The 27,921-nt window shown below is 41.8% G+C and overlaps 1 protein-coding gene across 1 annotated transcript; it reads right to left on the minus strand.

The window, feature by feature from the left end:
• Nucleotides 1-200: 200 nt before the first annotated feature.
• LOC142097152 (uncharacterized) lies at nucleotides 201-27,921 on the minus strand. The gene is made up of 10 exons (XM_075178765.1): nucleotides 27,857-27,921; nucleotides 26,805-26,842; nucleotides 26,414-26,476; nucleotides 13,076-13,358; nucleotides 10,158-10,349; nucleotides 7,154-7,188; nucleotides 5,991-6,020; nucleotides 4,884-4,928; nucleotides 1,686-3,792; nucleotides 201-1,613 (listed from the first exon to the last, which is right to left on the minus strand). Exons 1-9 carry the CDS (start codon nucleotides 27,858-27,860, stop codon nucleotides 3,778-3,780), a joined length of 705 nt encoding a protein of 234 aa, XP_075034866.1. The 5' UTR covers nucleotides 27,861-27,921; the 3' UTR covers nucleotides 201-1,613; nucleotides 1,686-3,777.

Consider the following 27,921-nt stretch of genomic DNA (forward strand, 5'->3'; position numbering starts at 1 on the left):
TGTGTTTGTGTGTCATAACGTTGCCTGTTCTTTCCTCTAAATGCACTTTTTTGGAAAAAAATTGATTACCATGAATATTTGTACATTTATTGTAAGCATTACATTTTAAGCAAACCCAAAAGGTATTACATGCAATATAAGATGAAATCACAATATCACATATGCCTTGAAGGCAGAATGATCTTGTGAATCTGGAGTACTTGGATCAATGTCCTCTTCCTCCTGGCAGGAACCTCGAGCCTCTTCCACCCATGGACCCTACTCCTACTGTAGATTTTACATAATAGAAAAACCATACTTCCACTAACAAAGCTTGGGTAATCCTTATATTTAACCTTTTTAAGGTTCTGTGTTAATTTTTATTTTTTTGCAAAAACTAAATAAGTATAAAACAAGCATAAAATGTAATTTTTTACACATTACAACAAATTAATAATGTGTGCATCTATCTATAATTTTTTTTTTTATAAAGGGTCAGTAGTTTTTTTTAAAACATCCTCACATGCTAACGCATGCCAGGCTTTTGAAATAATAAAAAATACTTTTGTTGCTACTGAGGCGCACATGTGAAAGTTTCACCCACCTCTTGTAAGTAATCAGTCAGCAGTGGAATATCAGAGAGAGAGAGAGGGAGATGGGATATTAGAGAGCTGTGTATATGGAGACGAGATGTAATAGAGGAGAGTGAGGGATATGAAATATAATAGAAGGTAAGATGAGTGTTGTATACATGGGAGTTGGATATTATAGGTGGATACAGGAATTTAGTGGAGCAGGAATTAGCTTATATGTTGAGGAATTGTATAGAACAGACTAGGATACAGGAGTGTATTGATGAGAGAAATGTTCCAAAAATGATTCACCTAGCTCTGTATTTAGCCCTAAAATTTAGCACATTTCACCAACATAATTTGTACCACAATCACACCACACAACAGAATAATTAGTCTTCCAGTGCCCCAACTCGATTCAAAGATTATAAATTATGTAGTAAATGAATTTATAAAGGCAATGCATAATAGAATTCTACAGAATGGTGAAGCAGCAATGGAACATCACCCCACTGCTCCATCACAAAGAGAGAGCTGTTATATAGACATCATTGAAAGGATTAACAAGATGACATATTGTTTTGCTTAGAGCAAGACACTTGAGCTACGTTCATTAGACGGCCAGATGCTGATCACAGATTTACATAAAGCTCATTTGCTTCCATGAAACAGATACAGGATTAAGTTATTTGCCTCCCAGACTCTCTGAATAAGTATCTTGTTCACACGACAACTTGTGCTATTCACATGAAATAATTGTATGGAATTTAAATTGCAAGTCTCCCATTTTGTGTCATCCATCTTCATGTAGACACAGCAACATATGACAGCAAACTCTCTCTTCATCTAGCTTAGCAGTCCTTTAAACATGAGACTGCTGTGTTTGTGTGGTCTTCTGTACTCACTCTGTACTTATTACAGGGCTTGTGTTGTCTCTCTGGCCAGCACCTTCACCCCCTCTCTGCCCAGCACCTTCACACATGCCCCCTTTCTGCCCAGCACCTTCACACATGCCCCCTTTCTGCCCAGCACCTTCACACATGGCCCCTCTCTGGCCAGCACCTTCACCCCCTCTCTGCTCAGCACCTTCACCCCCTCTCTGCTCAGCACCTTCACCCCCTCTCTGCCCAGCACCTTCACACATGCTCCCTCTTTGACCAGCACCTTCACCCCCTCACTGCCCAGCACCTTCACACATGCCCCCTTTCTGCCCAGCACCTTCACACATGGCCCCTCTCTGGCCAGTACCTTCACAGATGCCCCCTTTCTGCCCAGCACCTTCACACATGCCCCCTCTTTGCCCAGTACCTTCACAGATGCCCCCTTTCTGCCCAGCACCTTCATACATGCCCCCTCTCTGCTTAGCACCTTAACACATGCCCCCTTTATGCCCAGCACATTCAGACATGCCCCCTCTCTGCCCAGCACCTTAACCCCTCTCTGCTCAGCACCTTCACACATGCCCCCTCTCTGCCCAGCACCTTCACCCCCTCTCTGCCCAGCACCTTCACACATGTCACCTCTCTGCCCAGCACCTTCACACATGCCCCCTCTCTGCCCAGCACCTTCACACATGCCTCCCTCTTACACTGCAGCTTCAATCACACACACACTAGCTCTCCATCACAGTACCCCTCCCTCATACCTTTTTCTACCTTTTGTGACTCCAGGAACAGTCCTGCACACTGACTACCATAGAGTTCCAGCAGCCCGCCTAACACTGTGTACCATGTGACCGCTGCGGTCACATGACCCTGCTACCATAACACCAGCCCCTCCAGCGACTCGCGGCACCCGACCACCTTCCCCACCCCCCAAAACGAGTTGTGCGTAGGGGGGTTGGGTGCCGCGAGTCGGGGGAGGGGCCGCAAATCTTTTTTTTATCCCCCCCCCCCCAATCTGGGCCCCCTGAGAATGGCTAGGTCGTAGGCAGGTGCATAGGTTGCCTAGCGGTAAATCCGGCCCTGGGCCTGTGGAGGTAATTGGGTATACTAGAATGTGGTGAGGGGTAATCTGGTAGAATAGTCTGGCAGGGCGATGAGGTAGAATAGCCTGGAATGGGTATTTGGATAGAATTGCCTGGGGATGGATAATTGGGTAGAATAGAGGAGGTTAAGAATGAATCTCTGGAACTGGATAAGCTGCCAGAAGAATTTTCAGATAACACTTCCACAGAGTGGGAACAGCTTGAGAAAGGTCCTGTAATTGATAATGGATGCAAATAATGAGTGTGAGTGAGAGACGCAAATCTTGTGCAGAACGGAGTTGTCGAGCTGTCCGATATTTTGAGACAAGGGTAGAGCCGTATGTTGGTTCAGTTTTGTTAATGGTCTTCCATCTTAGTAGTAATATTTTGTATTGTACTCAGTAGAATACAGGCCATCAATGTTTGGAATGACTGACAGAGTGAAGCAGCAGTAGAACATCTTACAAGGAAAATGTGTTTAACATCTGCATTCATAGACAGCGTAGGGTGAAAGTCTGGTTAAGGGAAGGGAATTGCAAAAGTCATTGCAGGAGATTATGAGTAAAATAGTTTCATTTTCAGAAAAATATATTGATATTTGCAAATACAGTTTTCAGAAGCTGCTCAGAACTGAAGCTAATTGAGATGACACTATGATATGACTGAGGAGGTTTTCATGAGTACAGCAGACTTCCTGTCAGTAATCCCTTTCACGGATATTTTAGTCTGCAAAAGCAACAAACAATCCGCGGTATGACGTTATTATACTTAGTAATACCAATGGTGGAACTACAGCAACTGCTGGGGTGCAGGGACTAACAGGCCTGGGCAGGAGGATGGTCCAACAATACCAGTTCACCCTTCTGAGGCCCATACTCTGCTCTCACAAGGGAATTTTCTGAAAGCCAAGCAGGTGGACGGGAGGTTGGATCGACATTACCAGATCCTCTCCTAAATTTTGCTTTGGGGTTCAGTCTTCTTGTCACTGAGTAAAACTAATGCTGACTGTACTGGGGTAAATTTACATTTTGAGAAGAATTAACCTTTAAAGGAATTGTATTTTATGTACAGAGTATGTGGGGAACATTCTAGAACCATATATGATCCAACTTTTGCTTCGATTCCAATTCCTGATACACTCACTAGTATCATCTTCTCTGGAGCAAAATGAACACAACTGTCTTCGAAAACTTCAGAGTATCAATGAGTAATATACAGGAAGCTGGATACGGTGCCGGAAGACTCCACTGGTGGTTTGCTTTAGACAAGCAATGGCTGAAAGGACAGATAGAACATTTGTATAATTACTGATTGCTTGCTCTCTCAGCATCACCAACATAGACCGTGATATAGATAACTGTATATATTTATGATGGGGATAAAATGTAATGATTTAACAGTGAAAGTAGAAACATGTAATATATACATACCTGTAATACTTCTTTTATTGCATATGCTAAAGTGATGCCAAGAAATGTGCTGTGAATGTCATCCAGTAACATGTTTGATGAATGAACTAATCATTTCCTGGCTGGGGGCTTAGCTAAAATGAAATTTGTGCTTGTACATAAAAGAGCAATTTTGCACATTAATTGTGCCCCAAGTTATAGCAAAATATAAATCACTGTTAATGATATTGTTAAGTCTGAGCAAAATAGGATCTTATCAAGTTTAGAAGATGTCACAGATGTGACCTTAGTACCTGCAAGTATTGGCACTACTACACTAGGAGGCGCGGAGTCTAACACGCCGCTGGTGTTCACCAGGGACCCCCGCAAGGAAGTTTGGACTTAGCGGCAACGACGTGCAGGTCGCGGCCCTCCCAGGTAGCTACTTGCGAGATATAGAGAAAACGTAGTCAAACAGGCAGAGTCAGGAACCAACCAGGCAGATGAGGTACAGAATCAGAAGACAGAGAATGGTCAGCAGGCCGAGGTCAAACCAGGATATCAGGATGGAACAAAGGGAGGATCCGAAAGAGAGGTCAGGAAGCCGGGTCAAACACAGGAGACAAGATAACACTATACTGGAACGCTGGAGACTAGATAAACCAGTTGCTCTGGCACCCTAATGGTGTCAGAGCAGACTTTAAATAGGAAGTGATGATTCCTCATTGGTGGGCAGCGGATCGGCGGTCAGCTGTTCTGACCGCCGACAGGAACTTGAAAACGCGTCCCGTTGCTATGGCGACGGGCGCGCCTGCGCACCACGTTGCCGGAAGACGCGTCCCTGTTGCCTGGCAACGGGGCGCTCCAAAGACAGACGTCCGTCCCTGCTCGAGGAGGAGGCGCAGGGACGGCGTCTGACAGAAGAAGGCTACACTCATCCTAGGACTGATAGAACATTACAGCAGGTCTGAGCCTTACCTTGTACATCCCTTCTCTTCCATCTCTCCCACAACAGCACGTCACCTAGACAAACAAGAATACATAAAGGTTTTACCATGTATGCCAATGTTCCTCCTTTATCTTCCCATTTTATAAACATCTGTTAGCTCAATATCATTTCTTGATGCTTCAATAGCCAGATTTGGTCATTAGAAGTGAAATGATTTTGGAGAACGTAATAGCTTAAAAATGCAGTGATCCAGCCCCTCAAAACATATATTAACAGATATTAGTGGTGTGTACAGTAGTTGCTGTACACACCACTAATTCCGTACACCACTAATTGATATTTATAAAGAGTACACAAGTGATGTCTTTCCCTATCACTGATTCTCTGTTATAAGAAGATCTGTTTATAACAATTCCATTTATTGTAGTTTACACATGTCAGTACACAAATTATTGTTACATTATGTAATAAAGTTTGGACGAATATAAAAATATATGAAGATAAAAACAAGCATGGTCGATATATCATGTTTAGGGGTCTATTTAACAAGCATTGAAGAGCCAAAATGCTCTTTCACTGCTTTTTCTTATTTAAGTGAGGGTTAACTCCAGAAAAACCCTTAACCCAATTACCGTCTCTTACAGCAGTCCCCATAGACCTCTATGTGTACTCCGGTATTAGACAAAGCAAATATTTTCACAACAAAGTAGCGCCATCCTGACTTTTACAATGGAATCCAGCTGAAGCCTCTCCGGCTTACCTGGATCCGGGTCCATGCACTATGCATGGGCCGGTAGCCCTGTCTGCACATAGCACTTCCTCCATTCACTGGCAGAGTTAGGTTGAATAGGAAAAACTTTGTAGTGAGGGGGGTCTTCACCGGGGGTCCCAGTGTAGCCCCAGCATTTTAAATAGCAGAGGTACTTCATGAGGCTCAGGGAAGGGAACATGACAGCGAGGCAAACAAATACAATATAGAGAATGCTTAATGTTCACTAAAATCTAGTAAAATGTTAAAAGGGGCAGAAATGTGTAGACTGATCCAACATTGATAGAATAAAGGGCAGAACTGAGAGATAATGAGAAGATTCTCAGCAACACATTGCACAAGTACGGAAAATGTTAAAAAATCTCACATGATTGATGACCCAGCTTGTCATAGATCTCTGAAAAGGAAAAATAAATACATTTAGAAATCACTCCAATTGGACCAAGTTGTGAGACACATAGGGCCTGATTCAGAGTGAGACATATGCGGTTCGTGTAAGAGGCGTGACGGGGAAGGGAATGGGGTGTTGTAAAGTAGGCAATGTATAGTACAGGCGTGTTTGACCAATTGCATATGGATTGAGACTGGGAGGTAGTCGCAGAAACAAAGGAAAAAGTGTTTTTGTTAGCGGGTGATCAATGTCAGGTGTATGGGGCAAATGATGATGATGATGATGATGAACACCCAAACGTGCAATTAGAGGTTTGCGAATGAGACTTCAGTAGTCACTCCGCCATAGATTAGCATTTGCCCAGACTGGGTTTTCAATATTTTTTTCTTTTTGGCCACGCATTTTGGGAAGTTGCTACTACTGCATTAGTTGGTTATTCAAGTTCCATTGATGCTTCATAGCAATTGTGTCCATAACATATAACATAAAATATTTTTATACATGTTCACAAGTTGGACGTAAGCATCTGTATGTCTGCATCTATTACTTATGCAGACCTGGACGCATTTTCAACTCTGAATATGGCGCACACATGGATACACTTCCGTGCGACTCAATCGCAAGTTACATTTTTACTTGCATTCCGCTCTGAATCAGGCCGATAATGTTTATCAAACTACAAGGGTCACTGGAGAGGGAATGTGATTATAGCTTAATGGTTCCTGTAGATTATTATGCATTAGTTAATCTGAATGAAAACATATGCTCTGATTTCTGTGTCTACGGAGATATTTACAGCATAGCATAAAGCAGCATCTTACTGCTGACCTCACTTTGAAGACAGATGATGCCATTCAGGAAACTGTTAAAAATATCTGTGTATTGTATAACAATGACATAGGCAGCAATGTATAACTAAATATATGTATAGTTCAGTACCGAGTGCCTCACCTAACCATGGTGGTCAGGACCAAATGCTGGTTATTTTATTCCCAGCTAATGGCATGTTGAAGCTCATTGGCTGCTGGTTCATTTTTAATTATGTAAATTGAGGTTTTTTTATGGTGAGAATTTGCATTTCGTGCAAAACAAAATCTGAAAATACTATGATAATTTGATTAGTTTTTATTGATTCTTACCAGATAACTGCAAAAATTCAAAGATTCATGCGACTCTATTAAGAAGAAATAAATGGTTAAAGGTAGAAAATCTGTTTCCTCCCAGCAGTATCCTGGTTCACTGACAAATGTGGAAGAAGAGTGGTGGCAGGGTAGGCATACTGCCCTCCCCCATATACTATTTATACAATCCAAAGTCCCATCTCTTACACTCCCACCAAGCTAAGGTCATATATCCAGTACAGTCATTACTCTGGCCCAACACATCAATTTGTAGACAATATTCTGTTTGGCTTCCGATACTTTCTACCCTGTAAAAAGCCCACTCTGATAAAGGATTTAACATCCCTATCATGTCCTACTTTATGCTTTTGAATCTCCTCCTAAAGACTTTCAAAATAATCACCCCTCCCAAAATAAATTTGTTCATTCTCTTGATGCCATTGTCACTTGCCTTATTTCCAATATTATATTAATGACCCTGTGGGTCTGTGTAGTAGGGGAATGAGAATAAATTAAGCTCCGGTAGTGCAGAGAGACTGATGTGAATGATTTGATATTCTCTGTAAAGAGCTGCATAATATGCTAACACTGTATAAACACATAAGGGAGTGAAAAATAATAATAATAATAATAATAACCTCCTAATTACATTTGTCTCCCCTTCTCCAAAACCTACTGTACATTCCAATATCATACAACACATCAATGACACCCTAAATCCTTGTTCTTCCCTCTTTACTTCCCATGTGATATCCTGAAAACAGCACACCATAACAAAACATGGGCTACTTGGCCCATTACCTTCGCCAATTACATTTTGACACACTAAACAAATACTGTTCCCAAAAATGTTCCAGATCTGCTGAACTGCAACGGAGGAATTCACACTCATAAATGTGTATTCTGCTCTTTCTATCTATGTCCTAAGCAAGGCAGAGCCAGCCAATATCTCTCTTCTCTTCCTCATCCACTAATTCTAAATGATTCTTCTATACCTACCTCCGTACTTATTGCAAAACTACAGACAGAAAACACTGATTGCACTACAAGATCTTAAGTGTTACTAGAAGAATAATTGTATGACAATCTCATAACAATTTATCTCCTAAATCCTGGCATACATACATTGTCTCCTTAATTCTTCCTGTGACAATGAAGTCTCCACCTTTCTTTCTTCTTCCTATCTAACTCTCTTTATTCTCATGTCAAGTCATTCATCCTTCCCTTCTAGCCAACTTTCTGACTCTTGCTTTCCGTAGGCACCTAAATTTCTTCTATTCCTGCTACATTCCTGTCTTATCTATTACCTCTCAAATAAGCCTCACATTAACCCCCTTCAACCTGAATTTCAGGAATGTTAGTCTACTAAAGCCCCTCTTACTAATGTTTTTACTGATTGTACGGCAGCTAACTCAAAGGGTTATTAATTGTGGATCTATGTCTTGTCCTACAACCTATCCATTCATTATTTAACACTATATATTATACTTTATTTATATAGTGCCACCATGTTACCCAGCACTTTCCATAGAATATTGAATCAATCACATCCATCTCTGCCACATTGGACCTTAAAGTATAAATTCCCTACCACACAAACATACACTAGGGGCTCCATTTTGTTCAGAAGCCAATTAACCTATCAATATGTTCTTGGACTGTGTGAAGAAAACGGAGCATCCAGATGAATCCCACACATACATGGGGAGAACATACAAACCTCTGATAGATAGTGCCCTTGTCAGAATTGAACCTAGCACTGTGAGGCAGCAATAGTAGCCACTGTGCCACATTCTATTTTGCAAGTCCTACTTTCTCCCCACTTTTTTTATTAGTTGGAATCCAGGATAAGTGACTTTTACATGTCTCCCCTTGAAAACGCAATACACACCCCCTATTCGATCACTGTTTCTGGGGTAATACTTAGTTTTAAATTGTCCCCCAGTTTTATCCATCTTAAAAAAAGTCTCTTGCATCCATAATACTAAAACAATATTATATGCTTTCGTCATCTCCTGTATTGATTACTGTAATTGGCCTATCATTAACCAAATTGACACTATTTCCATCTTCTGCTTTCTAATGTGGCTGCCATGTTGATCCATCCTTACCATTTTACTAATGCTGCCCCTCTCGGTCAGCTAATTAACTGTCTGTCTCCTTTCTTTAAATTAGAATGTAATATGAAGTGTCTTATCTAAAAAGCCATCCACAATATTTTACCCTTTTAAGTCTTGTTAACTATCTGTTTTCTCTGGTCTGCCAATGACATATACCTATCATCCTCCCTTTACTATCCCCATGCCACAACCTTATGCTGGAATGCACTACATTGCAAATTTAAATTAATCCTATATTTCAAAGTTTTTTGTGTGCTCTTTAAACATTGATACTATGGGCTTGATTCATTAAGTAAACTAAAGAAAAAAAAAAGAGTAAATTTGCTCCATGACAAAACATTCTGCAATGCAAATTAGTTCATTTGTTCATTATTTTGCACATAAGGACAATAATGACTGTTTTTTTCCTGTAGCACACAAATACTTGATAGATTTATTTTTACACTGAAATGTAAAACTGATCTAGGACATGTCCTACCCCAAATATAAATCTGTCCTCATATTTTAATTTTATCTTCCCCTCAACAACATGGTTTTGCCAAGGTGCAAAGTTACTCCTTTTTTTGCATTGCGTGCCAGTATATAAACATATGGGTTGTATTATGGCCAGTGAAGTGTTGCCTTCTCTTAGATTGTACATTTATGTACAAGTGAAAGGTCTTTTTTGGAGGAGGAAGGAGAAGCAAATGAGTTTTGAGGATGTAGTTACAAGGGGATATCAAAGCAAGGGTGCTGAGGATATACTGTATGTTGGAGCTATATTAAAATAAGGTTACAAAAACAAGAAGTATTAGCTAAATAAGTAATTTAAAGAGAAATAATGTATTGTATAGAATATGTAGAAGTGTTAAACTTCCTGATTTCATGTAGTTGATTAATGACGTTTATGTTAGTCCAGTTACCTGTAGATATGAGATCTTTGATCTGCTCAAGCTTCTCATTAACAGTACGTGGGTTATTCTTATCTCTCAGAGTGACGAGTATCAGATCCTGGGAACATTCCAAAATATCAGGTTGCTCACGCAGGATGCGATTCTTCTCCTCATAGCCGCCCTGATCCAGGTCATCTATCACCACGATAACATTCACCCTACCTTTAAAATCAATGTTACAGTCAGAGAACAACAGTCAAAGCAGGAATAGTTCACTTGGTCTTAAGCCAGACCGATGTCATATATACAAATAAAAGTCACTAAAACCCGGTTCCTGCAATCATCTACATATTAAACAAAAATGACTCATTTCCCCCATTTTTTGGTCTTGACATGGGGTAATTAGACAATTCCTAACAGTAAATCTTATCTATAGAAAATTCATGCTTAGCCCACAACCTTTTGTACAATTACAGTTGGATTGACTTTGAAGCTGTACACATTAACATTTACTTTGCTTAAGCCATGATGGGGAATAGATGTCCCACGGACCACATGAGACCCACCAAGCATTCCCCTGCGGCCCCAACCTGCTTCCTACTTTATTGTCGGATCTGTTGATTACTTCTTATACTACTTGTTTATAATGCCGGCCGATTTGTTATTACAGAAGAATTATTACTAAGATTAAAGGTAATGTGTAGCCCTTTGGAAGGTTAGTGAGTGGCCCTTGTGGTAACTGAAGTGTATCAGGTTGTCCATCACTGACTTAATGGATACAACATGTTTTGTGCACTTTATGTATATAGCCTAAGTAGATCTAGACAGTCATTTCTATTAAAATAAAATATGCATCTATATGGTTCTAGGTACCTCTCTCATAGATTATAGTAATACTTACCTTAGATTTAAATTTCTCCATCTTCACCTAATCACTGTTTGCACTCCACATAAAACTGTCCTACACTCACCAGTGGATCTACCACCATTGCTGGGGGTCCATTAGCTACGGAGCCTGGAGATTATGGAGGGCCAGAGATTCAATGTTCTACCCCTGCCTTCACCTCTTCTTCTCCAACTGACGTCACAGGCTTCCCATGTCCCAGCACAGAGAGCTATTCCCACTCTGGTAAGCCCATCATATCAGGTAGATGATGGTGTTGGGGGACACAGAGGCTACATTTTCAACTAAGAAGTTCAGTAAAGGACTGTCTCCAAGCGTGTACAATGTTTATATATATATATATAAATAAATAAATAAATAAATAGAATAAAAGTAGTTGTTTAACTCTAGAATGTTTTATATCAGTTCACATAATTAATAATATAATTATAGACTTACTTTAAGGGATTATAGCCCAGTATGAATAAGAGTGGCAGGAGGGTTTTAGGAAAAGATTTAGGGGAATTATGAGAAACAAATCCAAATTTTTGTGCCATTGCCCCATTATCACGGGTGAGAAATTTGCTGTCAAGATGGTGGCAGTAGTGTAGATGCAAGGTTCAGCTCCGTCTGATGGTCAGATTGGGGTGTTCCTTGCTGAATGTGGGCAAATCACAGTCATACATCCGGCTGTAAATCCAGATGCAAGAATTAAATATTGCTCCGTGGGTTGAGATATAATAATGAACTACAAGCGGCAGATACTCCATATGTATCTCCTGATGCTTCTAATTTATGTGTTGTCCACAGAACCATTTTAGCCCATAAAAAGACAGCTTGTCTGCTGACAAGGTGGCGATGATCGGACAACAGATGTTAACTTCAGTAGGGCGGCTTTTGTGTTGACCATGATCCTTTGATTCACTAAAGCTTATTTATACTTGTTCAAAAACAAATGTAATTAAAAGATTAAAATGTATCAATGTGACACATGAAGTAAAGGTATCATAATGTGACCTTTGAAATCTAAGTGCTGCTTGTCTGCACTATTTACGGTTTTGTAATTGAGTCCTAATGAAATTCTAATTAGCGTTGGCCAACTTTATAGATTCAGTAACAGTGTAATAGAAGCTAGATAAACCCTAAAATTAAAACTATTATACATTAATGTTTTAACTTTTTTCTTAGACTAATAGAAATAGAAAATAGCATCTATATGATGTAACCTATATTGACCAGTCAGATTGCATAAGTCCAGTGTTGGTTCATCTAATGAAAGCTGATCTGATTGGATGATACAGGTTCTAATACTTTGCACTTTGAACTATACTGTGGTGTTAGGTTAACAATCTCTCAATTTAAAGATAAAGCAACACTGCTATATGGCATAGATATATATGGAAGGCTGTGTATTACTGAGCTGAATAAGGTACAGTAAATAACTGGAGTGTTTATATTAAATAAGCCCACAATGCCTCTCACACCTGTATATCACGCTGACGTATTAGGGGGAGGGCTTCTCTAACAGAGAGACAGTGACTGACAGGCTCGCTCTGCAGAATGTAACTGTGTGGATTGGTTGCTGCATACACAAGAACAGAACCAGTGATGTCACAGTAACTTAAATGACTGTAGCTTCATCTTTTTGACCTATATGAGATCCCATTAGGACATTGTCCTAAAGATGGGGGAGGGGTTACAGCTGTCTCTAATGGAGTATGGAGGTAATACTTTACATTACCACAGACCTGCAGGGAAAAGTCAGATTTTGCCATCTGTCAAACACACCATCTAAATATCCCAAATAATAGAGGTGTAACTGCAGCGTTCAGGGCTTCAAACTGCAGAATAGCTGCATAGATTGTACATAGCACAATACACAGCTGCACCATAGACCATAGTATACTGAGCATGATGGGACTATATGAGGGGGCAGCTCTCACTCCCAGGGAAAAGGACAGACAGCAATTTGTTTTGTTGTAACGGCTGACTGATCCCCATTTGTCACCCCAATACCATACAGGTGATGAGATAGAAAAGATCCCAGCCATGATCTAACCTTTACCTTTAAGCTCTGACAAATATCTCAGCTCCATGTCGTAGAGAGAGTCGGTCACATTTGTAAGATTGACCCTCCCTCGGTTTTTCGTGTGATACAGCAGTACAAAGTCGCAGCCATGTGCAGCTTCTCTGAACTGATGGACGTTGTTAGAGATGGAGATGGGTTTCGTCTCTGACACCAGATGTCTGAACATTGCGGATCTAAGGCCATTAGTGATCCACTCATAGTCACTGGGTGCGGAACGAGAGAAGATCCCAATAACTCGTTGGGAGGACTTAGGGCAAATCTGTTTAGGAAGGAACAGAAAAACAATATAATAACAATACATTCTAACATTATTAGTGTAACAATATGTTCTCATACTGTACTATACTATACGGTACTATACTATGCCGTGCTATGATACTATGCTTTACTGTACTGAATTATACTTAAATATGATATATTATAATGTATTGCATCATTCTGTACTATACCATGCCATGTTATATTATACTATACTCTACTGTACTATACTGTACAATGCTACATAATACTATAAGATACCATAATATACTATGCTACAGTACTGTACTATACTGTTATATAATGTACTATGCTGCACTGTATTATACTGTACTGAACTCTACCATACTATACTGTTATACTGTACTGTAATATACTATATTACAATAAAGTAGAGTGTACTGTACTTTCATTTATTATACTATATTCTTCTATAATGTACTATATTGTCCAATACAATACTGACCTATCTTATTCTACTGTACTATTCTGTATTATATTTGTAGCAAAAAAATACTAAGTGAAACGCAGATAAACGAAAAGTCAAACTGCAAAACTTGACATGACATACGGAGGAAGAACACTAACAAGTATTAAAGTCTAATAAGCCAAAACAAGTGCCCAAACTGTGTTACTGTGTCTTCCAGTACAAATTACTCCCTGAATATTCTATAATATAATGTGTAATATGGTATTGTACTCTACTGCACTATACTATAATATACTATGCTATTCTATACTATGCAGTACTAAGTATTATGAAAGATTAGTACCTTAATTTGTAGGGCACTAAAACACGATATAGCTACAATAACATACACTTTAATAAAATTGGGCACTAACAACAAGTAAGTAAAAGAAGTAAGCAAAACTATTGGCATATCGGGGGAGGCAAGGGCTATGCTAGTGTAGTCCAAGCACAGTAAGGGCGTGTTCAAGTACATGTGACCGATGTACACCTGGGCACAGAAGCAGATACACCTGTCAGGATACATTTCTGATACCAAGTATTCCAAAATATTAAAAATAGAAAAATATACATACACACTTAATAAAGTTAAATTGGATAAAATCCTCAAAACCATTGTTCACCATTTTATTAAATATGAATATGAACAATGAAATGGCTTCTGATTGGCTGGCAGAAATGAAGTCCTGCTTACCCTTGGGCATGGTCATTTAGTATTTGTCACTTGACTGAGGGGTGAGTCTTTTTAAAGGGATTTTTATAGGGTTTCCCTCATTTGGACTGCATCAGATCAAATAACAAGAAAGGAGAAAGGAAGATTGTATTTATGTATAGGACTATAATGTATTAAGACAAAATATTTTAATTTATATTTGTAAAATTGCATGGGGTGTTTTATTCAATTACATTTCAGTTTACAATTGTGTGTTAGTGTTATTATTATTATTTCTACAAGTGACTGACAGATACCTCCATTTAGACCACCGATTGATTCATTTAAGAGGTGACATGATCCTAGTAATTGTTTCACAAAGCACAGTGCACATATGCTGCATAACTTTCATTCATCTGACATGTGAAATAGGATTATTTCATGGTGCCATCTGGTGGCAGAATAATGTATTACATGGAATTTCAATGTTACACTTTGGAAAACACACTGGGCAATGTGTTTCCAAAACAAGTGTCAATGTTCATGTTAGGTTAAATACTAGATTACCACTTGCTCTATTTGCAATTGTCTGGCTGGCTGTGTCTCTGCAATTGTTAGCTCCTGGGTTACATGTAATAGTTGGATGAGGACTTTATAAGTCCCCTAACATCTAACGTGGGGACTGAATTAACCCCATACTGGTCAGATAAGTAGGGTGGACTAAAGGGTTATAGAGCACCAAGGTGTGTGAGTTATGTATGTATAAACCCCTCACCCAACTATTATATATAATATTTACATTTGTACATGGCAGGTTGTCATAATAAATATAGTAGTTGTATAAGGGGTATATATGTCCTCTACCACTACTCTGGGATCTGTTACATCCCTGCTCCTTCACCCTCACTAGTTTTGGTATGGTTATGGATATTTATCGATATCTTTTAAAACAAAATGAAAAATAAAAGCTATTTATGAATATTCTTGATGGCATTGGTGGCAGCTCCGGGGTTATGGATGTTTAAAGTCATCGATTTTGTTACTATTTACCCGTTATCGGACATTATCTCTCCGGATAAGTGCTTCATTATACTGGGAAGGATAAGTATCTATGTCCATTTATTATTCAAGATGAACAATATGCCGCGGCAATTTTCCGCATGCTAATTGTCACACGCCGGGCTCCCTCTGTGTCCCCTCGGAACCTGGCGTGTGCACCTACTGCTCTCCTGTCTTACCTGATCAGGGGCGGCAGACCTGCTTCCTTCCAGCGCTGTCTCTGTCTTCTTGGCGGCCGGCAGTTCTGCGCAAGCGGAGAAGCTTCCAACCTTTTCCTACCTTCTGCTGCCCTCTATTGGCTGCCCTAATTAAACCAGCCCTATATCTTACCTTTCTACTCTGGATTCAGGGCTGGTTCTTTCAGTCAGTTCCTGACCTCTGTACTGGAAACAGCTCCTGTGTCTATTTCATGCTCCTGAGAAGTTCTACTCTGCGTTCCAATATTCCTGCTTCTCCAGGCTCCTACGCAGCAAATCACACCTGCAAATCACTTATGAGTGACTACGCCGCAGAATATACCTGCAAACCACTTCCAAGTGGCAACACTACTTTATCTCTACAAACCGGTTCCCAAGTGGCGACGCCGCAGAACATTCCTGCTAAATACCACCTCCAAGTGACAACGCTACTTTATCTCTACAAACCGCTTCCCAAGTGGCAACGCTAATTTCTACCTAATTCAACGCTCCTTCTCTTCTGGTTCATTGGGATCTTCCCTAGGGGGCTGCGACCTGCGAGTGGAAGCCGCAAAGCCCATATTCCCTTGCGGAAATCACTGGTGAACACCTTTCGCTTGTTAGATTCAGTGCCCCTAGCAGAAGTCACGCCAATCCCAGCTGAACTACCAGGATCCAGTTGTCCCTCCTTGGTACAGTGACACTAATGGACTCTTATTTGCTTGCAACGGTTTTTACGTATGATAATGAATTTATCTGCTAATCCCTGTTGCTTTTAGCTAAGGAGAGATTATTGATCTATATCAGCGGATTGAATGTTTATTTACATCCTTATTATGAAAATTTTGGTCAAAGACCAGAGGACTGAGTATTTGTTTACAATATTTAGTTCTTTTGATATTTATTGGCTCCAGAATTTAGTTAATGATATTAATGGTGTCCGATGCTATTTTATTATTTTAGGTATTATAATAATTATATGAATTGTAATAAATGGATTGTCACGTTAGAGCTCTCTAGTTTTTATTAGATTCAGAATCCTGTTTGTGAGAGCTGCAGATCGGATTTTTTGTGCTGTTTAGGATTCTTAGCGCCTGATTTTTTTTTTTGTTTAATTTGTTTTGAGCTCTGATTATAGCCTGGATAGAAGTGAAGACGAGTATTTTCCTGACCCATTAGAGAAGAATGGGTCAGACATCAGCAACAGCAGTGATAAAACACCATCGTAGGGAGGCCGTACAAAAAAACCCCGAGAGACTTGTTCTACACACAACAATTCTCTACCTGATCGCCACGTGTTTTAAACAAAGAAGCCTGAAAATCTGATGCCGTGTCTGTCGTAACAATTTCCAAATAAGTGATGAATCTAGAATCTACAACAAAGTAGTACTGCCTATATTGTGGGAAACCTGTCTCAAAAAGCCTGGCATACCGAACATGCTCCTTGCAATGAGACTGAAGTTGCCAGGGTACTAAAACTACCCAAGTACTCAAAGGAAAGGTGTATACCATTTGAACATGTTTGAAATAGTAACTTTGCACACAACTGTGAGGTAATAAGGACTGGGAGCAGAGTTTTGATTCCATGCAAACATCACAAAAATGGTGCAGTCCCCAAAGGTTTCATGCACTGTGTCACTTGCCAAAGCTTGTTTTGCAAGAAAATATCTGTGTCGACACATGAAGAAATCTAAACTTAATCTAAAGTGTGACAAGCCCAGACCTGCCTCTTTGTGTGTCTTTGTTCAACCTGTTTCACCAACACTGATGTTTGGAAGCTTTTGAATGACATGTAACAAGATGAAATCTTATCCCCCAATGACCGATGTATAATACAGATGAGAGCAGCATCTGTACAACCAGGTCGGATCAGATACAGTAAACATTGGTACATTCATCAGAAACTTAGAGAAACTGATTGGCTACGGTTACATCTCAGAAGAGCTACCAATTTGGAGAAAATGGAGGACTTCATCATTCCATCAAACTTTTTGCATGCAGTAAATGCTGTGAGGCTTGTTGCTGGCTTCAACAATGAATCCAGTACATTTAAAACTGCCTCAATAGCACTGAAGGTCAGATATAGCTAGCAAAATATTTGGAGCACTATGGAATGCAAGGCAGCACAGTGGCTCAGTGGTTAGCACTTCTGCCTCACAGCACTGGGGTCATGAGTTCAATTCCCGACCATGGCCTTATCTGTGTGGAGTTTGTATGTTCTCCCTGTGTTTGTGTGGGTTTCCTCTGGGTGCTCCGGTTTCCTCCCACACTCCAAAAACATACTGGTAGGTTAATTGGCTGCTAACAAATTGACCCTAGTCTGTGTCTGTCTCTGTGTGTGTCTGTGTGTATATTATGGAATTTAGACTGTAAGCTCCACTGGGGCAGGGACTGATGTGAATGAGTTCTCTGTACAGCGCTGCGGAATTAGTGGCGCTATATAAATAAATGATGATGATGATGAATGCTGAGTAATGATGGAGGACTGCACTGCTATAATGGAAAATTCACACAACTTCAGGAAGATCTATGAGAAAATATGGAATAAGCTGATTGCATTGAATGCCTTAGAATCTCTGAAGGAGTCAAAATTTAACATGCCAAAGCTCTTACCTTTCACTGGAGATGTGAAAAAATATGCACTTGTGTCTCAATTAGAAACACCAGGCGTACCACAGCAATGTATATACCAACCCTTCACTGAAAAACTGGGCATTGATGGCACTCCCTGAATTCATTTATTTGTTTATCAAATTGTCTTATAGGCCCAGCCGCCGCGGCTCACTCACCTGCGTCCCGGCCGTCGCTATGGCGACCGGGACGTCACTTCCGGCCCTGACCCGGCCGTTGCCGGGGCAACGAGAAGACGCTTCGACGCTGCGTCCCGGCAATGAGAGGAAGCCGGGCGCAGCGCTCACCATATGTTCTAGCCTGTGGGCTAATTAATGCAGCCTATTAATTATGCTGGGGGCTGTGTCTAATTCAGAGCTAGGCTCTGATTGGTGGCCACTGGTATTTAAGGCAATGAGGTCTGCTGCCTCATTGCCGGTTATAGCTCCTGTGTTCCAGTCTGCTAACCTGCTAGTTCTTGTCCTGTATCCTGATATCTCTATTTGACTCCCCGTGTATGACCCTTGGCTTTGATTTGGACCTTGCTCGTGTTTCCTGTGACCCTGATCTTTGGCCTGTTTAACCATTCTGCTATTTGCCTGTGACCCCTGACCTCAGCTTGTTCATCGATACTGTTGTCTGCTGCCAGCCCTTGACCTCTGCGTGGACCTGACTCCTCTTGCCTGGGTTCTCCCCAGCTGGTACGCACTTCACGACCCTCTGTCAGTCTGCGGCCCAGTCTGTCCCCACCATCAGGGGCTCCAGTGAACACCTGACTGGCAGAGTAGATTCCGGGTTGTGTTGTGCCGGCTGGAGGGGTTCCTAACATTATAACCGGCCCACTCACGGAGACGAGGTTGGAATGGATGCAAGTGGATCCTCACCGTCTCCGGCACAAGCCCTAGCAGCTCATGTTGAGTCCTTATATCAGATGATCCAGGGATTGGCTGAGCGTCTGTCTGTTCAAGAAGAAGCCGCAAAAGTGTCACAACCCACTCCAAGTTCCGTCTGTGAACCTAAGATGAACTTGCCGGATCGCTTCTCTGGAAATAGGTCCCTGTTTCGGAATTTCAGGGAGAGCTGCAAGCTCTATTTCCGATTGAGACCCCGCTCCTCCGGGTCAGAGCATCAAAGAGTCGGGATTATCATTTGCCTTCTACAGGGTGACCCCCAGTCCTGGGCGTTTTCCTTGCCGCAGACCAGTCCTGCCATGCAGTCAGTAGACGCTTTCTTCGAGGCGTTAGGTCTACTATATGACGACCCGGACCGTACTGCCTCCGCTGAAACTCATCTACGGGCCTTGAAACAAGGCCGGCGCTCGGCAGAGGAATACTGCGCTGAATTCCGTAGATGGTCACCTGATAGTGGATGGAATGATCCTGCCTTGCGGAGTCAGTTCCGTCTTGGCCTGTCGGAACAGGTCAAAGACTCTTTGGTGCAGTACCCATCTCCTACCTCTCTGGAGGATCTGATGCACCTCTCCATTAAAATCGACAGGAGATTCAAAGAGCGGAAAATCGAAAAGGAGACATCATCACCTCTATCCGGCTTCATTCCTGTTCCCACGGATGGTGAGGAACCCATGCAATTGGGGGCGTATCGTCTCTCCCCTGAGGAAAGAGACAAGAGAAGATCACAGGGCCTATGTCTCTATTGCGGCACAAAAGGCCACTTCTCCCGTTCCTGCCCGAATAAGCCGGGAAAAGAGCATGCCTAGGGAACGAGGGGAAAGTTCACCTAGGTCTGCAGATTGTCTCCCCGAAAAACGCCGTATTGATCCCTGCACAGCTCATGTTTAGTGCTCGTTCAATGGACCTGTCTGCCTTCGTTGATAGTGGAGCTGCAGGCAATTTCCTGGACATCGGGTTCGCCCGCGCTGCTAAAATTCCGATGGTAAAACTCAAGTCCGCTATTACTGTCTGTGGCTTAGATGGAGGTCCGTTGCCTGGTGGCAAGATTTCCTGGGAGACCTCGCCACTACAATTAAAAATCGGAGCTCTCCATTCAGAGTCAATAACCTTCCTTCTTATCGATTGTTCATCAGTTCCCTTGATCTTGGGTCACCCATGGCTTTCCCGTCATAACCCTGTCATGGACTGGGTAAAAGGAGAAATTGTCCAGTGGAGCTCTTACTGTACACAGTCCTGCTTGTCATTGCCCCTGTGGGTGATTCAGTCTATTCCGGAGCAGCTTCCCTCACAATATCATGAGTTCTGGGATGTGTTCTCCAAGAAGGCTGCTGACACCTTACTACCACACCGTGACTTTGACTGTGCCATCGAGCTTATTCCTCGTTCCAAGTTGCCTAAGGGTCGCCTGTACTCTCTCTCTGGTCCGGAGACCAAGTCCATGCAGGAATACATTGAAGAAAGTCTGGAGAAGGGCTTCATCAGGCCATCTAAATCTCCCGTAGGAGCAGGATGCTTCTTTGTATCCAAAAAGGACGGAGGACTAAGACCCTGTATTGATTACCGGGGATTGAATCTTATTACAGTCAAGAATACCTATCCCCTTCCGCTCATCTCCGTATTATTTGATCAGCTGAGAGGTGCTACTGTCTTCCTAAAAAATCGATCTTCGTGGAGCGTATAACCTCATCCGTATCAAGGAGGGAGACGAGTGGAAGACGGCATTCAATACGCACTCTGGCCATTATGAATACTTGGTTATGCCGTTCGGTGTTAGCAATGCACCTGCAGTATTCCAGGACTTAATCAATGAGGTTCTTCGGGACTTTCTTGGTCGTCTATTTAGATGATATCCTCATCTATTCCAGATCGCTGTCTGTACATCAGAATCACGTTAAACAAGTTCTACGAAGACTGCGAGAGAACCACCTTTACGCCAAACTAGAAAAGTGTGAGTTCGAGGTGCAGAAAGTATCCTTTTTAGGTTACATAATCTCTTCTGAGGGATTCTCCATGGATCCAACTAAGGTTCAGGCTATTCTAGATTGGGTGCAACCAAACAACCTTAAGGCGGTGCAGAGGTTTCTGGGCTTCTCCAATTATTATAGAAGGTTCATTCCAGGTTTTGCGGACATCGTGGCTCCCATTGTCGCCCTAACCCGTAAAGGGATGGATCCAACTAATTGGTCGCCTCAAGCAGTAGCCTCATTCGAAAGCCTGAAAAAAGCCTTTGTCTCCGCTCAGGTCCTTAGACACCCGGATCCAGCTAAACCATTTGTTCTTGAGGTCGACGCCTCTGACGTCGGTGCTGGGGCTATACTATCACAGAAGGACCCTCATACTAATCGTCTACACCCGTGTGCCTATTTCTCCCGTCAGTTCTCTTCAGCAGAAGCCAACTATGATGTCGGGAATAGGGAACTGTTGGCAATCAAATGGGCTTTCGAGGAGTGGCGACATTGGCTGGAGGGTGCGCCACATCAGATCTCTGTCATTACCGACCACAAGAACTTGCAATATATACAATCGGCCAAACGTCTAAATCCCAGACAGGCCCGTTGGTCGTTGTTCTTTACCCGGTTCAATTTCCTGATCACCTATCGACCGGGTTCCAAAAATGTCCGGGCAGATGCTCTGTCCAGAAGTTTCTTGGCATACCACGTTCCAGTTTCGAACCGAGAGCCTATTATTCCTCCTTCCATAATCCATGTTGGATTAACCCAAGATCTGAGTATCACACTTCAGAGATTCCAGAAATTAGCCCCTGATACTACTCCGGAACAACGTCTTTTTGTTCCAGTCCATCTAAGGAAGGCGGTTCTTGCAGAGGCGCATAATAGTAGGTCTGCTGGACACCCTGGAATTTATAAGACGCTGGAGATCCTTTCCCGTACGATCTGGTGGCCATCCTTGTCCGCTGACGTCAAAAGTCATGTCCTCTCGTGTGAAATTTGTGCCAGGAATAAAGTCCCCAGGACTCGCCCGGTGGGTCAATTGCTTCCATTGCCCATTCCTGCAAAACCTTGGACACATTTGTCCATGGATTTTATTGTTGATTTGCCACCTTCTGCAGGACATAATACTATTTGGGTTGTGGTGGACCGTTTCAGTAAAATGGCACATTTCATCCCATTAACCAGGCTTCCTACAGCTCGAGATCTGGCCATTCTCTTCATACAACATGTTTTCCGGCTCCATGGCCTTCCTTCCGATATTGTTTCTGATCGTGGTTCACAATTCATAGCACAATTCTGGAAATCCTTCTGCACCCTCCTCGGAATCCGGATCAGTCTGTCATCTGCATACCACCCTCAGTCTAACGGGCAAACTGAAAGGGTTAACCAAGCACTGGAACAGTTCCTCCGATGTTATTCCTCAGAATTCCATGACAACTGGTCATCTTTGCTGCCTTGGGCAGAGTTTGCCTACAATAACTCATCTCACTCATCTACTCAAACTTCCCCGGTTTCCATCCCAGGTCTAATTCTCTGTACTCTCTCAAATCTGCTGGTATTCCGGAGATTCATTCCACAGCTGCTGATCTGAAAGTAATTTGGGGGAAAGTTCAGTCCTCCTTGAAAAAATCCTCATTGTCGGACAAAAAATTTTCGGATCGCCACCGTACCACCTGCCCATTCAGAGTGGGCTAGAAAGTATGGCTATCAACTAGAAATCTCAGGCTCAGACAGCCTTGTAAAAAACTAGGGCCTAAATTTATTGGGCCGTTCATGATTACCAAACAGATCAATCCGGTAGCTTTTAGATTGAAGATTCCTAGCTCACTAAAAATTCCGAACACATTTCATTGTTCATTGTTGAAGCCGGTATTGTATCCTAGCCAATCCTCAACTGTGCCTGGGGGAAGTTCGAGGAAGCCACTAAGATATGTGGTTCAAAGGATTTTAGATTCCAAAAAAGTGCAAGGACAGGTGCACTTCCTGGTGCAGTGGAGGAATCGCGGGTTAGAAGAGCGATCTTGGGTTCCGCGAAGACAACTCCATGCCCCTAAACAATTGAAGGAATTCTTCAGGAGGTTCCCAAGAAAACCTGGATGTCGGGGTCCCTCGACCCCTCCTCAAGGGGGGGTACTCTTACGAGCCGCGGCGGTGCCCAGCCGCCGCGACTCACTCACCTGCGTCCCGGCCGTCGCTATGGCGACCGGGACGTCACTTCCGGCCCTGACCCGGCCGTTGCCGGGGCAACGAGAAGACGCTTCGACGCTGCGTCCCGGCAATGAGAGGAAGCCGGGCGCAGCGCTCACCATATGTTCTAGCCTGTGGGCTAATTAATGCAGCCTATTAATTATGCTGGGGGCTGTGTCTAATTCAGAGCTAGGCTCTGATTGGTGGCCACTGGTATTTAAGGCAATGAGGTCTGCTGCCTCATTGCCGGTTATAGCTCCTGTGTTCCAGTCTGCTAACCTGCTAGTTCTTGTCCTGTATCCTGATATCTCTATTTGACTCCCCGTGTATGACCCTTGGCTTTTATTTGGACCTTGCTCGTGTTTCCTGTGACCCTGATCTTTGGCCTGTTTAACCATTCTGCTATTTGCCTGTGACCCCTGACCTCAGCTTGTTCATCGATACTGTTGTCTGCTGCCGGCCCTTGACCTCTGCGTGGACCTGACTCCTCTTGCCTGGGTTCTCCCCAGCTGGTACGCACTTCACGACCCTCTGTCAGTCTGCGGCCCAGTCTGTCCCCACCATCAGGGGCTCCAGTGAACACCTGACTGGCAGAGTAGATTCCGGGTTGTGTTGTGCCGGCTGGAGGGGTTCCTAACATACTGCATATCAGAAATACACAGAACCTTCACAACAATTGTTTCACTTACAACTACTGCAAAGTCCTACACATTCCCCCATGCAAGTTCCAAGAGTTTTTGTTGCTTTTATCCCAGCCCCTTTTACACACCTCTTTCCCCTGTTGTTCTCCTATCCATTGCCATCATAGTACTTTACTCAACTGAACAACCTCACACAGTCCACACACATCCCACACCTCCTACAGGAATCTTTTAACCCATTGCAGAAGTCACATCCTCAATCTCACACAATATAGACACCTTCTACACTCATACCCATGACTAGTTATTCCGTGTTTGTAGTGCATACCACACTTTTCAAAAGTTAAGCCTTTCGGTGAATCCCACAACTAAAATGGATTCGATGATCCACTATACCTGGGATTAAAACATAGAATATTGATTGATGATTATTGCATAAACCTCTTCAACACAACAGCTAATTAACAGATATAACAAGACAAACCCATAATTATTTTACAAACGAAACAAGAAAGAACAACAGGGGTAAGTGCCATATACAAAAAGAGAGAAAATGACAGCGTTGGAAAATTGACTTAAAAGCAAAACCTTTCTCTGTGATGTAAAAACAACAGATCATTTATTAATAATCATTAAAAAACAAATACACATTTAATTCTATCACTGCAGTGCGAGTCTGGTAAACATATACTTTATAATAGACCATGTCTAGACAAATACAAACAATGTTTGATGCTAAAAGCGAGATTTTGTCCATACACATTTTTTTAAATAATGGGACATATGGCCCCGAAAAATGCTGATAATGAAATCTCTTTGTAGCAATGAATCCATAGTTTCCGCAGGATTCCAACTGATAATTCAGTTTGCTGTAAGTAGCTTAGAAAATGTCCAGATTGTCCTGGAACTAACAGTCCCAGCTCGCAGTCATTATCAGAATAGTCACAGACCCGGACACAACTAGGCTCAGCACAGAGTATACTTGCAGAATGCACTCATGCCAGTTATCCAGTATTTACCCTCTGATGGAGTTGCCTTTACAATGAAACACATAAGGGAACCATATATATTTTGGGTTCCTGTGACATTTGTTAACTAAGCTCTAAGCGATTAAACAGTTTTATGGAGCAATAATACCACTGGGATTTCATCTACTTTGGAAAACAGCACTTCGGGGAGAGGACTGGATAACAGACATCAGTGCATTCTGCAAGTATACTCTGTGCTAAGCCTCATTGTGTCCGGAGTAGAGGCTTCTTATTAACAGCTGATTGTTCACTATAATTATTAAACACCTATACAGGGTTTTTTTTTCTGTTTTATATCTTGTTTGAGGGATAAGAGCCATGTCTGTATTATTGTAATATACAATACTATACTACACAGTACTATGCTGTAATATACAGCACTCAACTATACTGTACTTACTGCACAGTGCTATGCTATAATATACAGCACTCAACTATACTGTTCTATACTGTACTGCACTATATTATACATATAATAAGTTAATGTAGTACATTGTACTTTACTGTACCATACTGTATTATGTTATAATGCTATAACAGTCTCCTATGATCTGCAAGTAAATGACTGGACAATCTCAAATTAAATATTACCCAATCAGCTATAAACTATTAAACCAGATGCTGTCACTGTAATGTGAATTTTGCAGCTGTCATTTCACCAAGAACAAAAATGTTTAATTTGGGTATAAGTGAGTTCAAGTGAAATCCAGTGTGTTACATAGCTGTACTCCATTGTTCCAGCAACTCATTAGAACATACAATACTTCTCATGGATCTGTGCAAGAGATCCACTCTACTAGTCGGATGGACCTGTGCACACTAAAGTTCATGAGGGAAACACTTCAGGCGGAGAGAAGATCTCCTGCTCCAGATCATTAGACAAATTGGAGAACTCGCTAGATCTACTGAGTATAAGTAGTAGATTTATTTTGGTAATTATCTCCTCCTCCTCAACTAACAATCTGTGGTAGTTCTAGGATCTGAGCCTTTATAGTCCTCCTAGGTCCCATGATCCTTCAGTGTTAAAAATCTCATGTTTAAATACAAACAGATGGATATAAAGTTTGCTGACACAGCTTATTGGACAAACCACATTGATAACCTTATTTGCTGCAGTTTACATTCATTCTTCGGAGATGAAGGATCAAAGAACTGTTGGAGGCAATGGGCTGAATTTCTCACAAATCACATGTAGTTCATCTCATTGGGGATGTGAGGGGGTAATTACTGAAAACATTTCCATTGAGCACTAATATCACAGCCAGCAATTAGCACTAATCCAACCAGCTGACATTCAGTAAAACTGTGGATTGGTTGAATTGGTTTTACTCACCTATAATTAGCTTCACACTGTAAGGTTGCTCTACTTACCCATAATACAATGTATCTGATTGTGAACCCCACAACAGCGAATGGGAAAAGGATCAATATGATCTATAAAAGGATGATAAGCACTGATGACCTGCTGATAGCCAGATATATACATTAATGGCAATTTGGGGGGTGGGGGGGGTAACAAAGGACAGAGACAATACAGTACCATAAAATAGAAGGAAATAAGAAATGAAGGGTCGATAAGGAGAAATCTTTAGGTAAACCGTCCTATTCATGAAGGTAAATAATTCCAGATTTTTCTCATTATAAAATGAAGGTAGTTAATTTAATTCCTATCTAAGGACAATTTACTCCAAATGTAAGCTCCCTGCATGTGTGTATTTCCCCATCTATTACCATGTTACATACTGTAGTTGGATTGTCTTACCAAAAACTGCGCAAAAATCCCGATGACTGTTATGCAACCTGTGAGGAATGAAGAGAAGATCACAAGGTCACCATCATGTCCTGACCGCCAACACCTAACAACTTCATTAATAAACATTAATTCATCTGCTCCAGTTACTGAAAGCTCATTTTTTTCATGGAGGTTTCATCTGATTCCTCTCTTCTACTCGACTCTACTCTTCCTTGTAACCCACCAGTTTCTTGTGGCTCCAATATTTCCGCAGTTTGAAACTCCCATAAGGTGACGATCAGTCGTGTTCACCGCAAACATGATTACATTAAACAAATGATACCAATATGGAACTGAAACTGGAACTTTGGGAAAACCTTAGTTAAAGGTTAAGAGCAAATGTCCATTCTTCTGTGACCTAAAACTGGAAAACTGGACTTGGCTGTTTATATTTCCAATTATCTGAGAAACCATCAAATTCGTTAATTCTTAAATATAGTTCTTCCTTGTCCAGGTATTCTCTGAATATTCTAACGAAATGTAATTAATCTACAAAGAGAAATCCAGAGGATCATATTATGCACGTATTCCGGTTTATTACTTTTGTTACACGGTCAGGTTAACCCCAGTGGTAACAAGCTCTTGGTGCAATAAGCTGCAACAAACCTCAACACATCTCAGCTTGACATTGTTTAACCACGGCCCCCGCCAGCTCACTTCCTTTGTATGAGATGCAGTTGTATGAGATCACATCTGCATCTCACCAGTTAGTAAAGGGTTTCCTGACTGTGCTGGAAAATGCAAATAATTATCTGTAACTCTAGGCATTGTCATATGGCATTATCCCAGACCTGCTTTTCTCCTGCAAAACTTTTCACAAATAGTGAGGCCTCAGGCAATTGTAAGAACCATATTTTACTATATGTCAGTATTACTCACAATATCCCTGGCAGCCTGTAATCATTCCCTTTCCCCGCACAGCCCTCACAAAGCAGCACATCACTGGGGCATATCATCAGCACGATGGGACAGTATCTGATTCAGTACAGTCACCTACAGACACCCCAAGTTTCTGTACTCACCCATCGGAAGCTGCTTTATTCTGTATGTCTCTCTTCGTTACAAGAATGCGAGATGACTGAGAAAG

Source organism: Mixophyes fleayi, chromosome 7 (genome assembly GCF_038048845.1).
Source record: "Mixophyes fleayi isolate aMixFle1 chromosome 7, aMixFle1.hap1, whole genome shotgun sequence".
Taxonomy (NCBI): domain Eukaryota; kingdom Metazoa; phylum Chordata; class Amphibia; order Anura; family Limnodynastidae; genus Mixophyes; species Mixophyes fleayi.